This window comes from Microcaecilia unicolor, chromosome 8, assembly GCF_901765095.1.
Source record: "Microcaecilia unicolor chromosome 8, aMicUni1.1, whole genome shotgun sequence".
NCBI lineage: Eukaryota > Metazoa > Chordata > Amphibia > Gymnophiona > Siphonopidae > Microcaecilia > Microcaecilia unicolor.
In genome coordinates, this window is record NC_044038.1 from 75,217,166 (window position 1) to 75,231,982 (window position 14,817).

The 14,817-nt window shown below is 44.6% G+C and overlaps 1 protein-coding gene across 1 annotated transcript in view; it reads right to left on the reverse strand.

Annotated features, from left to right (window-relative positions):
* Positions 1 to 14,817, reverse strand: part of LOC115476676 (phospholipase A2 inhibitor and Ly6/PLAUR domain-containing protein-like) — a 68,185-nt gene that overhangs the window by 28,322 nt on the left and 25,046 nt on the right. The window contains exon 3 of the mRNA XM_030213186.1: positions 10,360 to 10,479. Within this exon, the coding sequence (XP_030069046.1) occupies positions 10,360 to 10,479 (120 nt within the window). The remainder of the gene's footprint in view (positions 1 to 10,359; positions 10,480 to 14,817) is intronic.

Sequence of the window (14,817 nt, forward strand, 5' to 3'; positions counted from 1 at the left end):
ACAGGTGCTAGCAAGGGTTTTATCTATTTGTGTTTGTTTTGACCTGAACTGTTTTAATATGTTTGTTTTTTTATTGATAGTTTGTGTTTGAGTGGAGTTCCTAAGTGTTGTACATCATTGTTCTATTGACAGAGGAGGGGTAGTTCTTGGCTTTTTCAGTGTGTGTGTATATGATTCAGACAGTAACTGTGTATGTGATAGTTAGATTTTGTGTGTGTGTGTTTCTGACAGTGACAGTGGTGGGGGTGGGTTTGATGAACTGCGATGGTGCATGAGTGTGTGTGTGTGAGTCAGTAATTGTGTGTGTGTGTGTGACAGTCACCTTGTGGGTGGGTTGGGGAACTGTGTGTGTTGTATGTCACAGAGAGAGATCGCGTGTTTATGTGTAAGTGAGACAGGGGAGGGTTTTTGAGAGGGTGGTACAGTTTTTTTTTCTCTGTCAGAATGAGAGAGGGGGTGGGGTGATGGGTGTGGTGAAGTGGTCTGTGTCGGTGTCAGTGGCGTAGCAAGGGCGGGGCGGTGGGGGCGGTCCGCCCCGGGTGTCGGCGGCTGGGGGGTGCTCCGTCGAGAGCTGACAGCTCTCGTCTCCTGCCGCTACCCTGCTTTTTTTTAAATCCATTGCAGCGACGCAGGCAGCGCTTCCCGTCTGCCCTGTGAAGGAGAAAATTGCGTCGCTGGCATCGGGCCTTCCCTCGTTTTGTCCTGCCCTCTTCTGAGGTAACTTCCTATTTCCTCGAGGGCGGGACACAACGAGGGAAGGCCCGACGCCAGCGATGCGATTTTCTCCTTCACAGGACAGACGGGAAGCGCTGCCTGCGTCGCTGCAATGGATTAAAAAAAAAAGCAGGGTAGCGGCAGGAGACGAGAGCTGTCGGCTCTCAACGGAGGGGGCACAGGATGGGACCGGCTCGGGGGAGGGGGAAGCTCAGAGGGGAGAAGGGGATTGGGGAGGGTGGGAGAGCCTAGATGGGTCACTGGGTGCTCAGAGGGGAGAAGGGGATTCGGGAGGGTGGGGGAGCTTAGAGGGGTGCTCAGGGGAGAAGGGGATTGGGGAGGGTGGGAGAGCCTAGAGGGGTGCTCAGGGGAGAAGGGGATTGGGGAGGGTGGGTGAGCTTAGATGGGTCACTGGGTGCTCAGAGGGGAGAAGGGGATTCGGGAGGGTGGGGGAGCTTAGAGGGGTGCTTAGGGGAGAAGGGGATTGGGGATTGGAGAGGGTGGCGGAGCTTAGAGGGGAGAAGGGGACTGGGGAGGGGAGTGCTCAGAGGGGAGAAGGGGTCTGAAGCTGTAACTGGGGTCTGACAAGGGGGCAGGAGGGAAAATGGATCCATGCCTGGGGCAGGTGGGAGAATGGGTCTGGGGCTGAAAAAGGGGGGTGCAAGGCATGTGGTGAATGAAGGGGGCTGAAAAGAGCGGGCAGAGAGAGAGGGGACAGACCCTGGATGGAAGTGGGGAGTGTGAGGGAGGGCAGACCCTGGATGGATGGGAGAGGGAGGGCAGACGGATTGAAGGGGCAGAGAGAAAGGGCAGATGGTGGGTGGAAGGGGGAGAAAGAAAGAGGGCAGACTGGGGCAAATGGTGGATGGAAGGGGCAGAGATAGAGGGCAGATGTGGATGGGAGGGAGATGGCAGACTGGGGCGTTCGGTGGATGGAAGGGGTAGAAACAGTGGGCAGACAGTGGATGGAAGGGGCAGAGAGAGAGAGAGGGCAGACAGTGAATGGAAGGGGCAGAGAGAGAGAGAGGGCAGACAGTGGATGGAAGGGACATTAGAGAGGGCAAACACTGGATGGCAGAGAGCAAAGACAGATGCTGGATGGAAGGAAGACAGTGAAAAGAAGATGAGGAAAGCAGAAACCAGGGACAACAAACTGTAAATAAAATACTGTATATATTTTTATTTTTTTGCTTTAGGATATAGTATTGTAGCTGTGTTAAATGTTTACAAATAGAACATGTAAATAAGGTAATCTTTTTATTGGACTAATTATTTTTTTTTTATTGAAAATTTTCATAACTTTACAAGCATTATACTTGCTACATGAAATACAGATATGATTGATACATACCATTCAAGTGGAAACATAATTAACTAAAGAAAAATATTAGTATTTCACCATATCTTCCTTTGACCACAATTAAAGAGGAAGGAGTCCAAATAGTTCAGGGGAACATAAAAAGGAAAGAAAAATATAAGGAAAGGTCTAGCCCTAAATACCACCATACAATACTTTGTTGGTTTTATCATTTGACAAGCTTTTTCATATTTATAAATTCTCTCAATTGTGTTGGTACAAAAAACACATACTTTATATTTAGATATTTTATAACACACTTGCAAGGATAAGCAAGTAAGAAAGTTGCCCCTAAAAACCTGGTTTCCTCTCTCATTTCCAGAAACTTCTTTCTTGAGTGATTTTAGTCACGTCAGGAAATATCCACAGTTTCTGTCCACAAAATTGTTGCTGTGTATTTTTAAAATAAAATTTTAATACAGCGTCAAAGTCTTGCTCAAATACGAAGGATACAAGGAGGGTAGCTCTAGTTGTCACCTCGGACAAAGAGTCCTCCAATATCTGTGAAATATTGTTCAATTCTTTAGCTTCCTCCAAAACACCTTCTCGATCTTTCTTTGTAGGTAAGAAATAAATCTTGTTTATCGGCAGAATATTTTGAGCTGAAAATTTTAAGTTCTCCACAAGAAACTTTTTGAACAAATCATATGGTAACATTCCTACTGGTTTGGGGAAATTAAGGATTTGCATGTTCAATCGCCTATTATAGTTTTCTATTTGTTCAATCCTTTGACGCATAGACATATTATCTTTCATCACTGCAGTGAATTTTTCATTAGTTTTCACAGCTTCTTCCTAAGAGTGTTTTTCCTGATCTTTTAAATCTTGCTTCAGCTTATCCAAAGATTGAGATAGCTGGCCTACAGTATTAGCAAGTTTTTTGGTCTCTTGAGTAGAATTTATTATTAAATCTTGCATTTTTTGCATTGACTGCCAAAGCATGTCAAGCGTTACCACTCTTGGCGGGGTCTCCCGCGTCGATTTACCTTCAACAGCCGACTCCAACTCTGGGAGGGGTCCCTCTCCACTGGCCACACCGCCTCCGACTTCCGGAGCTTGTAGTTCAGCAACCCCTTCCCGAATCGCGGCTGGGCAGAGTGGAGTACCAACAGTCGGGGGAGACAAAGAGGTCTCAAATTCCAGCGACGTCTGAGCCCCTGCACTGGCATCAAGCGGGTTTCCTCCTCCCGAATCTCCTGGTGGACGCCGAATTGCAAATCCGTCCAGAGTTCGCTGCATCGGAGAGGACGTAAGAGCCTGAGAAGGTAAGGCTCTCACCAATCCTTTTCGCTTGTGGGGCATTATTATTTTTTGAGGAAAAACAAGTTTAGCCGCGAATTATTCTGAGCAGGTTTGCAGCGTTCAGCGTGTCGGCGCCATCTTGACTCCTTCCGAACAGACTTTATTGGACTAATTTTAATACATTTCGACTTAACTTTCAGAGAAGAAAACCCCCTTCCTCAGGTCAGGATAGGATACTGTAACAGTACTATACTGTATTGACCTGAGGAAGGAGATTTTGGCCTCTGGAAGCCAAATGTATTAGTCCAATAAAATGGTATTATTTTATTTTCTGTATTTGTTTTATTTCTATTTGTTAATTTGTAAAGTGGTGATTGGTATTTGTTAGTTTTTTCAAATTTACATCTGCTGTCTTTATATTTTGCACAGTACTAGGGGACATTTTCTGTTTCTGTGGTGTTGCATTGTATGCAGAGTCTGGCATCTTGGGGGTTCAGTTTAATTTTTGTCTAAATAGAAAGTTTATGATTACTTATTCTATAGTGGATTAGGATGTATCTGTGTTTGTGAAAAAGACATGGCTTTCGGTTGGCATTGACTGTGCAGGATTGATGATCTGTACTAATCTGTCTGTTTTCGTTTTACAATAGGTGAATTGATGTTCTAGTGTTCACTGTAGTGTTTAAGATGCTTTCCTTTTCCTTGTGTGACTCGTACAAATTACTGTTTATGGTATGGTAGAATTGCTCTATAGGTCCTGAGTGTTTTGTATTCTCGGTATGCCTAGTACTGGATTTGGGGGGGGGGGGGGGTTAAAAAAATGACCGGCCCCGGGTGTCAACTACCCTAGCTATGCCACTGGTCGGTGTTGGGCTTGTATTGGGGTTCCGAAGGGTTCATCATCTGTGTTGTATTCTCCAAGGAGGGGTCAGTGTGTGTGTGTCTATGAGACAGACAGTGATTGTGTATGTGAGAGAGTTATTGTGTGTGTGTGTGTGTGTGTGTGTGTGTGTGTGTGTGTGTCTGACAGTGCTAGAGGTGAGGGTTACATTTTTCTTTCTCTGTCAGAATGACGAGGGGGGGAGGTTTTAGATGTTGCATGAGTGTGTGTGTGTTTGGGGGGGGGGGGTGAACTGTGTGTGTTGTGTGTCACAGAGAGAGATCATGTGTGTATGTGTGAGACAGGGGAGGTTTTCTGACAGGGTGTTACATTTTTTTCTCTGTCAGAATGACAGGGGGGGGGAGGTTTTAATGCTGCATGAGTGTGTGTGGGGGTGTGGAACTGTGTGTGTTGTGTATCACAGAGAGTAGTATGTGTGAGACAGGGGAGGTTTTCTGACAGGGTGTTACTTTTTTTTTCTCTGTCAGAATGCTGCTGTTGCTTGGGCTCTCTGGATGACGTCATCCAAGGCTTCAGTCCCAGGCACAGCCAATCAGAATGGAGGCACGGACCCAGGCAGCTTCATGGAATGTTCATGGTGCAAATTATTATATAAGATTTAACAGACCATCAGAGGTGCCATTCCACTGGGGGGAAAACTCCTATTGTGAAAGTAGTTGAAATGCCTTATTTCGTCATCAGTCCGACTTCTTTCTTAATTTTTGCAACTGATGACGAAATAAGGTGGAAGGGCACCTCTAATGGTCTGTTAAATTATAATATACAATTGTTTAAATTTATGCAGTGATGATATTTTGTGTGGATTATATCAACAACTGCATAATCTAAAACTTGATAGTGGTGAGGCCTTGTGAGTACTGATAGGCATTGTCACTGATACTTCCTATGTAGTTTCAAATGAATGAACATCCCTAATTTTTATCAATGGTTGATGGAAAAGGCAGAATTTAAATTGGATGAACTTGGTAGTGAGAGAGTAATTTTATAAGGAGCCACCTAGATTTAGGTGGCAAGAATGTATGTAAATGCCTGAATTCTAATCATTTATGCACTAGGTAGACATATACACGTGTAGATCTTTTTTCTTTGCAGCTGTTCACCATTGGAATAATCTTCCACCAGGATTACACTTGATAAGAAGTTATGCTTCATTTCGAAAGGCTTTATTTATATACTAGCTTCAGGGGGATATAATTTTCTCTCTGATTTAATTTTTGTAATGCCTGATAATTTGTAATCAGCTTCGTACTTCTCAATTGTTGTAACTCACCTTGAACCTTATTTTTTAAGAGAGCTGGCGAGGAATAGATCCTTGATAACATAACATAACATTTTCTGGCCACACACTATTCTGTAAACTGTGTGTACTTTGGAGGTGGGCATTCACATAGGTGGAGTATGGACCGAAAATGGGCAGAACACGTATTAATTTGTTATAGCATTACAGAATGCTATAATCTATGTGCAGTCCTTTGCAATCTAGATGCAAGTTCTGTGGCTGTCTAGATGCAAGTTGTGTAGCTGGTGTAAGTGCTCATGCCTAAAATATAGGCACATATTTGACCTGTTATACTATGATTCTATATTTATTTATTGCACTTGTATCCCACGTTATCCCACCTCTTTGCAGGCTCAATGTGGCTTACAATACATTTTGAATAGTGGAAAGTGCTAGAAGATAGACATTTATTGTCAAAGAGGGATCTTTGGCAATATGAAATTAATAAAACAAAATCATGGTATAGCAATCAGGAATTGTGAGATAGTTCAGAATATATGTGGAATAGTTGTGTGTGTTCACATTGGTTGATCTTTGTTGTATGCCTTGTTGAAGAGATGAGTCTTGAGCAGTTTGCGGAAATTCATTAGTTCGTAGATCGTTTTTAAGTTGCTTGGCAGTGCATTCCATAACTGTGTGCTCAAGTAGGTAAAGTTTGACGCGTGCATTAATTTGTATTTTAGAATTTGTATTATAGAAAAGTAAGTGTCTACTTTCCTTTATAGAATAGGCTTCAAATAAGTGTGTTGGTATCCTCCGCATGTCTCTAGTTTCCTTAGCTTTGCCTGAGGTCTTCAGCTCCTCCAGGAAACATTAACTGCCAGTAACTAAATTAGACTGACAGCATTGGATTTTATGCCTACACTAGTTTAAAAGGCCCGTTTCTGAAACGAATGAAACGGGCGCTAGGAAGGTGTTTCCTCAGAGTGTGTATGTCTGAAAGAGTGTGTGTGAGAGTGAGTGTATGAGAGAGAGAGAGAGAGAGTGAATACGCGAGTGTGTGTGTGTGACAGAGAGAGAGTGAGACTGGGTTTGTGTGAGAGAGTGAGACTGGGTGTGTGTGTATGTGATAGAGTGTGTGTGTGTGATAATGAGAGTGTGAGGGGGGAGGGTCCCCCCTCCCCTCTCCTCACTCCCTCCCAGTTCCAGTGTGGTCCATCCAGTTCCAGGGTTGTTGTCACTCCCCACTTCCCCCCCCCCCCCCTCTTCCATGGTCATCCCTACCTCCCAGTTCCAGGTTTGGTCCCTCCCTACTTCTCAGTTCCTGGTCCCCCACTCCGTCCCTCCAGGTTCCAGCTCCTTCCCTCTGTGTTTGATGATCCTCCCTCCGTCACAGTTGGAGTGTCCTCCCTCCCTCCCAGTTCCAGAGTTTTCCTTGACTTCTCTGCCTTTTCTCCTACATTGCCCTGCCATGCATCATTCCCTTTCTGTTCCCATCCATGGCCCTCCCCCTGAGTTCTGCAGTCGCCCTTGCCCCCGAGATCGCCGGTCACGGCCGCCCCCCCCCCCCCCCCCGCGGCATCTTACCCCCGTTATAAAGTGCTGCACGCAGCAGGCCAGGCCATCCATGGCCCTGCCCCTGAGATCGGCGGTCACCATTTCCAACCCTGGCGCACCAACCTGTTTCTTGGCCCACAGAAGCTCCGGTCTAGTGCTGCATGCAGTACGCCTCGCCAGCCCAGCAGTTTGCTTCCTTTCGGGTCGTCTTCCCTCCTTGTGTCCCGCCCTCTTGTGACGTAGGTTCCGGAAGGGCGGGACACAGGGATGGAAGAAGACCCGAAGAGAAGCGATATGAGAGGCAGTGTTCGTTCTTTGGTTGATGTTTTCCGCAGGAAAGCGTGTTGTCCTCAGGTTCTTGCCGGGGGGGGTCCGGGGGGGGGGGGGCGAGTGTTGAAGTCGGTGGGAGGGACGGGAGCATAGGCGTAGTTTGACTGTTTCATTTGGGGGGGGGGCAAAGAATGGGCGGAGCATATTAGCATATCATTTGCATATATACATATGCAAATGAATATGCTAATGTGGAGGAAGGAATTGTAATTTACAGGCAAAATATCACAGATGCACATTTCAATTAATAAATTCTGAATAAAATACTTTTATCTACCTTTGTTGTCTGATCATTTAGTTTTTCTATTCGCTTTGGTCCCAGTGTCTTCTGTTTTATGCAGTGTCTTCTTTCCAGTAGGCTTCCCTCTGCTCCCCACCCTCCCCAGTCCCATCCATCTCTTGCTCCTTCCCTCTGCTCCCCACCCCTCCCAGTCCCATCCATCTTCTGTTCCCTCCCTCTGCTCCCAGTCCCATCCATCTCTTGCTCCTTCCCTCTGCTTCCCACCCCTCCCAGTCCCAACCATCTCTTGCTCCTTCCCTCAGTTCCCCACCCCTCCCAGTCCCATCCATCTTCTGTTCCTTCCCTCTGCTCACCATCCCTCCGTCCCATCCATCTTCTGTTCCTTCCCTCTGCTGTGCCTGACCTCTCCCAAACCCATCCATCTCCTGGTCCATCCCTCTGCTCCCCACCCCTCCCAGTCCCATCCATCTCTTGCTCCTTCCCTCTGCTCCCCACCCCTCCCAGTTCCATCCATCTTCCTTCTACTGCCCCCCCCCCCCCGCGAGGTCCAAGATCGTGACTCCGTTTACCCCCTCTCTTCCTCCCTCCCTCCGGCGCAGGCAACAGTCTTCAGCTTTTTCAGCGTTCCTGGCAGCGGTAGCGATGTACACGCTGCCTTCGGTCTGCCCCGGAAGCCTTCTCTTCAAGTTCCTGTTCCCACCTATGCGGGAACAGGAACTTGAAGAGAAGGCTTTGGGGCAGAGCTGAAGGCAGCATGTACATCGCTACCGCTGCCAGGAACGCTGAAAAAGACTGCTGCCTGCGCCGGAGGGAGGGAGGAAGAGAGAGGGGTAGACGGACACGCTCCTCTCCGTCCGCTTGGCTTCCCTGCCCTCTCTGTCTGCGTCCCGCCTACCTCTGACGTCAGAGGAAGGCGGGACGCAGACAGAGAGGGCAGGGAAGCCAAGCGGATGGAGAGGAGCGCGTGCCTGCATGTGTTGTTTTTTTTTTTTTAAACTAATGGCGCGGCGGCGCCTCGTCGTCGTTTGGGGGGGCATTGCCCCCCTGGCCCCCCCAGTCTACGCCTGTGGACGGGAGGGGTGTTGAAGTGGCAGCGTTGGAGGAAGAGAGTGACATCTGTGTGGGTGGGGGCGTGGTCGGGTGGTTCAAGCGATCCCTTCACTGTTACAGATCCGCCCTTGACGTCATAACGTTTGACGCGAGGGCGGGGCACAGAGACTGTGAGTGGGATGGCTTCACCACCATGAATCCACGAACCCTTCAGCCTGGGAGTGACGTCAGATGGCTTCAGAACGTTGTCCTCAGAACGTTGAGGGTGCGTTTTATTATATTAGATACTGTACATTGCTTTGAACAACTTATCAGCTTATATGTGAGTGGAGGAGTGACCTAGTGGTTAGGGTGGTGGACTTTGGTCCTAGGGAACTGAGGAACTGAGTTCAATTCCCACTTCAGGCACAGACAGCTCCTTGTGACTCTGGGTAAGTCACTTAACCCTCCATTGCCCCATGTAAGCCGCATTGAGCCTGCCATGAGTGGGAAAGTGCGGGGTACAAATGTAATAAAAATAAATATTAGCAGTATACAAGAATTAAATTAACCACCCATATTTCATGGCCTTGGGTCCTGGCAGACAAAAATGGCAACATTGGTGAAGTTAATGCATGATGTTTGGTATGATACATAGATAAGTACATAAGTATTGCCATTCTGGGACAGACCAAAGGCCCATCAAGCCCGGTATCCTGTTTCTAACAGTGGCCAGTCCAGGTCACAAGTACCGGGCATGATCCCAAAACAGTACAATACATTTTATGCTGCTTATCCCAGAAATAAGCAGTGGATTTTCCCGTCCATTTAATAATGGCTTATGGATCTTTCTTTTAGGAAGCTATCCAAACCTTTTTTAAACCCTGCTAAGCTAACGGCTTTTACCACATTCTCTGGCAACAAATTCCAGAGTTTAATTACACGTTGAGTGAAGAAATATTTTCTCTGATTTGTTTTAAATTTACTACTTTGTAGCTTCATCGTGTGCCCCCTAGTCCTAGTATTTTTGGAAAGAGTAAACAAGTGATTCACGTCTACCCATTTATATACCTCTATCATGTCTCCCCTCAGCTGGCTTTTCTCCAAGTTGAAGAGCCCAAGCCATTTCAGCCTTTCCTCATAGTTAAGCCATCCCATCCCATCCCCTTTATCATTTTCATTGCCCTTCTCTGTACCTTTTCTAATTCCACTATATCTTTTTTGAGATGCAGTGACCAGAATTGCACACAGTATTCGAAGTGTGATCGCACCATGGAGTGATACAAAAGCCATTATAACATTCTTGTTTTTATTTTCCATTCCTTTCATAATAATACCTAACATTCTATTTGCTTTCTTAGCTGCCGCTGCACACTGAGCAGAGGGTTTCAAAGTATCGTCAACGATGACTCCTAGATCCTTTTCCTGGTCGGTGACTCCTAATGTGGAACCTTGCATCACATTCCTCTTTCCCACATGCATCACTTTCTTTGCACTTGCTCACATTAAACATCATATGCTACTTGGATGCCCAGTCTCCCAGTCTTGTAAGGTCGTCTTTAAAGGATGCTCATCTGGCTGTCTCCCATGCAGTTTCAAAAGAATGTAACCCACCCAGTATTAATAACACTATGATACCACAATTTTGAAATTCTTTAACAAGCTTCCCTTTGCACCTCTGGGACACCACCCACAATATGTGAGGAACTGTTATACTTCAAAGAGAAATAATCTAGTTACAACATGACAGGAAGGGGGTTTCAACTTACCCATGAAGGTTTCTTTCAGGGTGGCTATGCATAGACTTTTAGAGGCACCACAGGTTTCCGACACACCTGTGCAGCTTGCTCCATGCAAGTTGGTGCATCTTTCACATATCAGTGAATTCCCTGAGGACACAAAAGAAAAACAACATGCTGTTATTTCTTAGAGCATCATTAATAACTCACAATTACTGTCATTTCCTTTTTAATCCCCAGAAGCTTGTCCTGAGGGAACAAACCAAATCCAGGATACCTCCTCATTGATTCTAAGGCCTATCATAAAGGAGCAGGAAGAGTTTTTGTATTATAATATTCCAACCCTGCAACAACTGACAGGCTTCTAGTTCAGTCCATTTCATCATTGTAGGAGTGTCTCGTTACAACATCAGTAACCTGTGTATCAGGGAGTGGAGGAGTAGCCTAATGGTTAGTGCAGCAGGCTTTGATCCTGGAAGCCTGGGTTCAATTCCCACTGCAGCTCCCTGTGACCTTGGGCCAGTCACTTAACCCTCCATTGTCCCAGGTACAAAAACTTAGATTGTGAGCCCTCTAGGGACAGAGAAAGTACCTGCATATAATGTGTACAGCGCTGCATACATCTAGTAGCGCTATGGAAATGATTAGTAGTAGTATCAGGAGACATTTTTTTTAGTAATCTTTATGTATAAAACTTTTTGAACAATTGCAGACATTATAACCAGAACATATCATAACAAAGCATATAGCAGTTCCCCCCTCGCTCCCTTGCCCCATCCTCCCCTCCCATGCACAGTAGGCCTGTATAACTAGATCTAAAACTTAGAACCCTGCTCCCTGAGGAACCAGTCATACTGTAAAAGCTCCCCCTTAAAGAGAGTTTGGCCTTCTCTGTGCGCACTGCTGTTGGTAAGGCTCCCATGTCTTATAAAATTGAAGCATCTGACCTTGTTGCATAACCGTCAACTGAGTCATTTGATAGATGTAATCCAGTTTGCGAAGTACTAAGTCCAGTGAAGGAGCATGTGGTCACTTCCAAGCTGCTGCTAAGACCAGTTAAACTGCCACAAAGAGGCTAGTAGCAAGTCTATCCTGTTCTTTCTTGACTCCCAAAGGTTTGAAATGAAGCAGACAATATTCTGCCTGATCTGCCTGACCTGTAAAATCTGCTGTAAGTGTGCAATATCACAGTCCAAAGTGTTTTATCACTGTACAGGACCACCAAAGGTACATATCTCCTCTGCACCCACACTTCTGCCAACAGGTCTCTCCACCTGCTCCGTACATCCATATGAGGCGAGTAGGGGTGTAGTACATCAGTATAATATCTTATATTCATTCTCCATTAAGCTGCTAGCCACTGACACTTTAAGGAGATATCAGAGGGCATTGGAGCCGACTCTGTGGATGCTGTGGGTGCTTGAGCACCCCCAATATTGATAAAATTCCTTGTATGTGTCCAAGGAGGGGTTATTTTCATTGGACTTAGCACCCCCAATAATTTTGAAAAGTTGGCTCCTATGTCAGAGGGTAAGTTCCCATTGGTGAATGTCCCACTGCTTACCCAGATTCCTCTCCCATTTAGAGATATAGAATTGTAAGGGAATAGATGAATTAAGTAAAGCCTTATATAAGTGGGATAATCCACCTGTAGGTCCCCCACCCTGCAGTGCGTGCTCCAAATGAGTCGCCACCAGTCCCGATTCCCCACAAACCGTACGTTGCATAAAATCATGTACTTGCCAATAATGGAACCTATCACTCTCCATGAGTCCATACTGTTCTTGCAAGTCTTGGAATGGGGCAAATTCTCCTTCCTTCCAGACCTGTTCTAAAAAGCAAAGACCCTGGTGTTTCCATCGCCTGTAGATGAAGTCCAGCCAACCCAGCAAAATAGCCGGGGCTCGGCTGATCGCCATCCAGAGAAAATAGTTGCGACCAGGGAAAATTTGACCTCTAATCCCACTCCGAGTACAAAGGGGAAAGCCAATTCTGGTGGGTATGAACCGCAACAATGTATTAAAATCCTGTTTAGGAAGCCAAACCACTACCCATACCGGAATATCTCCCACCCAGAATTGCTCAATTCTTGTCCAGGCCTTTTAAGACCACACTCAAACTATATGAAAAATATCATAAATACATACACATATAGTACATCACTTCCAAAGGATTATAACAAACACAATTCTAAATACTTAAGTTGGTCAATCAATTTGCATATATCTATAACTTCACTTTCAATCATCAGATTACAGGTTATGGTGTAATAAATGCTTATATGGACTTCTGCTGACCGAAAAAGGTTATAAAGACTATTTATTTATTTATTTATTTTCTGCATTTATATCCCACATTTTCCCACCTCTTTGCAGGCTCAATGTGGCTTACAAATACCATAGTGGCGATCGCCATTTCCGGAATAAGAAATACAGAAGAATGTTCCAATCAAAGTATATAAAGTACACAGTAAAAACTATGAAAACTCTAATGTGAACCTATATGAGAAATATCCGTGGAGTGACCTGGGATTATTGATTGAAAGTGTAGATATATGCAAATTGATTGAACCACTTAAGTATTTAGAATTGTGTTTGTTATAATCCTTTGGAGGTGATGTACTATATGTGTATGTATTTATGATATTTTATATAGTTTGAGTGTGGATGAAATGAATGAATGTGTTTGATAGTGTTTGAGGAATTTTCAAACAGCAGTGAATATATAGTAATGAGATAATATGTTTAAATAAAGATTGTTAATAAATTGGTAACGGTTGTTAATGATTAGCAGTTAGATGTATGCAACCATTTAATGAGAGTGAACTCAAATAAGTATAGTGGCCTTTTAGGACCGAGACAGCCATTCAGCCAATATCTGTAACTGAGCCGCTTGAAAATATAATTTAAAATTGGAGACCCCCATTCTTCCTCCCACTCTTAGCTGATATAAAACAGAGTGACAAATTTGTGGAGGTCTCCTCCTCCAAATATAGAGAAACATCCATCTCTGCAATCTAGTGAAGAGTTGCTCTGGAATGGGGAGGGGAAGGGCCATAAATAAGTATAATAATTTTGGGAGAATCATCATCTTAATTGCTGATATCCATCCTAGCCATGATAAATTGAAACTTTCCCACCTATCTAGATCTGCAAATAGGTCTTTCAGCTTTGAAGGAAAATTAGCCTCTTATAACTGCTTAGCCTTCGGGTTAATATTTACACCCAAATATCGTATCCATCCAGAAGTCCATCTAAATGGAAGCGTCTTTGAGAATCCATCGTAACCAGGTGCCTTTCTCAATGGCAAATCCTTAATGGCCTCCTGAAGTTCAGCTAAAGTAAAGGGAGACAACAGGATTTGCTCTGCTATAGGAGAGATCCAAGGCAGAGAGGCCTGCACCAGATAATTGTCAATGGCCTCCTCAGAGGGTGGATATCAGGCGTATATAGCTGGGAATAATACCGTGAAAAAATGTAAAGATAGCACATGCCAGAGATAGTGTTAGGGGGTAAAACTAAGGCAACTGCCCTTGATCCTGTTGGAATGTAATTGTATTTTACATGCATTGCCTGTCACCTATTATTTCTCTGTGATTACTCTGTGACCTCTGATGTGAATTACTTAGAGAGGTCACACAGCTATGCAACTTCCTGTGGGGGTTTAGACACAGCACATGCAGCACATGGAGCACATGGAGCTCATGATCTCTCCTAACCTGAGAGGATCTATGGTGGTGTGAGCATCCATTACCATCTAAGCACATGGAAGGAGCTGATAATACAAATGTATAGTGATATGTATATATAAGCCTGTCTGATTATAATCTAACTACAAACTGTGAGTAAACAGATGTTTTGTTACTTCAACTTTAAAGTGACTCAGCAGTGAATTATTCAGGGGTGTATGAGAGAGAGATGAAGAAAGAAATTAACATTTCTAAAGCTGAAGCTGTGTGTACTAAAATCTGCTAATTATTTACTACAAATAATCCAACAAAAGGGTTATGGGCCCAGGGGCCAGGAATTGAAAAAGAAGAGAAATATTACCAGGCAGAAAAAAAGGCCACATTTTTCTCTTAAGTTTTAAAGGAAAGATTCAGTCTGTCTCTCTCTCCCCCCACACAGCAGACAGAAGGCTAAGAAAATGGCTGAGGGAAGAAATTCACCATTTTTCTATTCTCTCAAGGTGCCTAAATTAACTGAGTTTAATTATCGGCAGTGGGAACTAAGATTCATATGTCTCCTTCGAGCAAAAAGATTAGATATATGCTTAGACCAAGACAGAACAGCTGAAAATATGGCTGAATGGGACAATGCAAACTATTATGTGAAGTGCATGCTTTTGGAAGCTCTCTCAGAGAAACAAGCCATATTAGTGGAGGGAAAAGATACACCAAAGGACATTTTATATAAACTGAGAACTATGTATGCAACTACATATGCAAAGCAGCAACCAATTTGGTTGGCAGAGTTGAATGAAACCAAA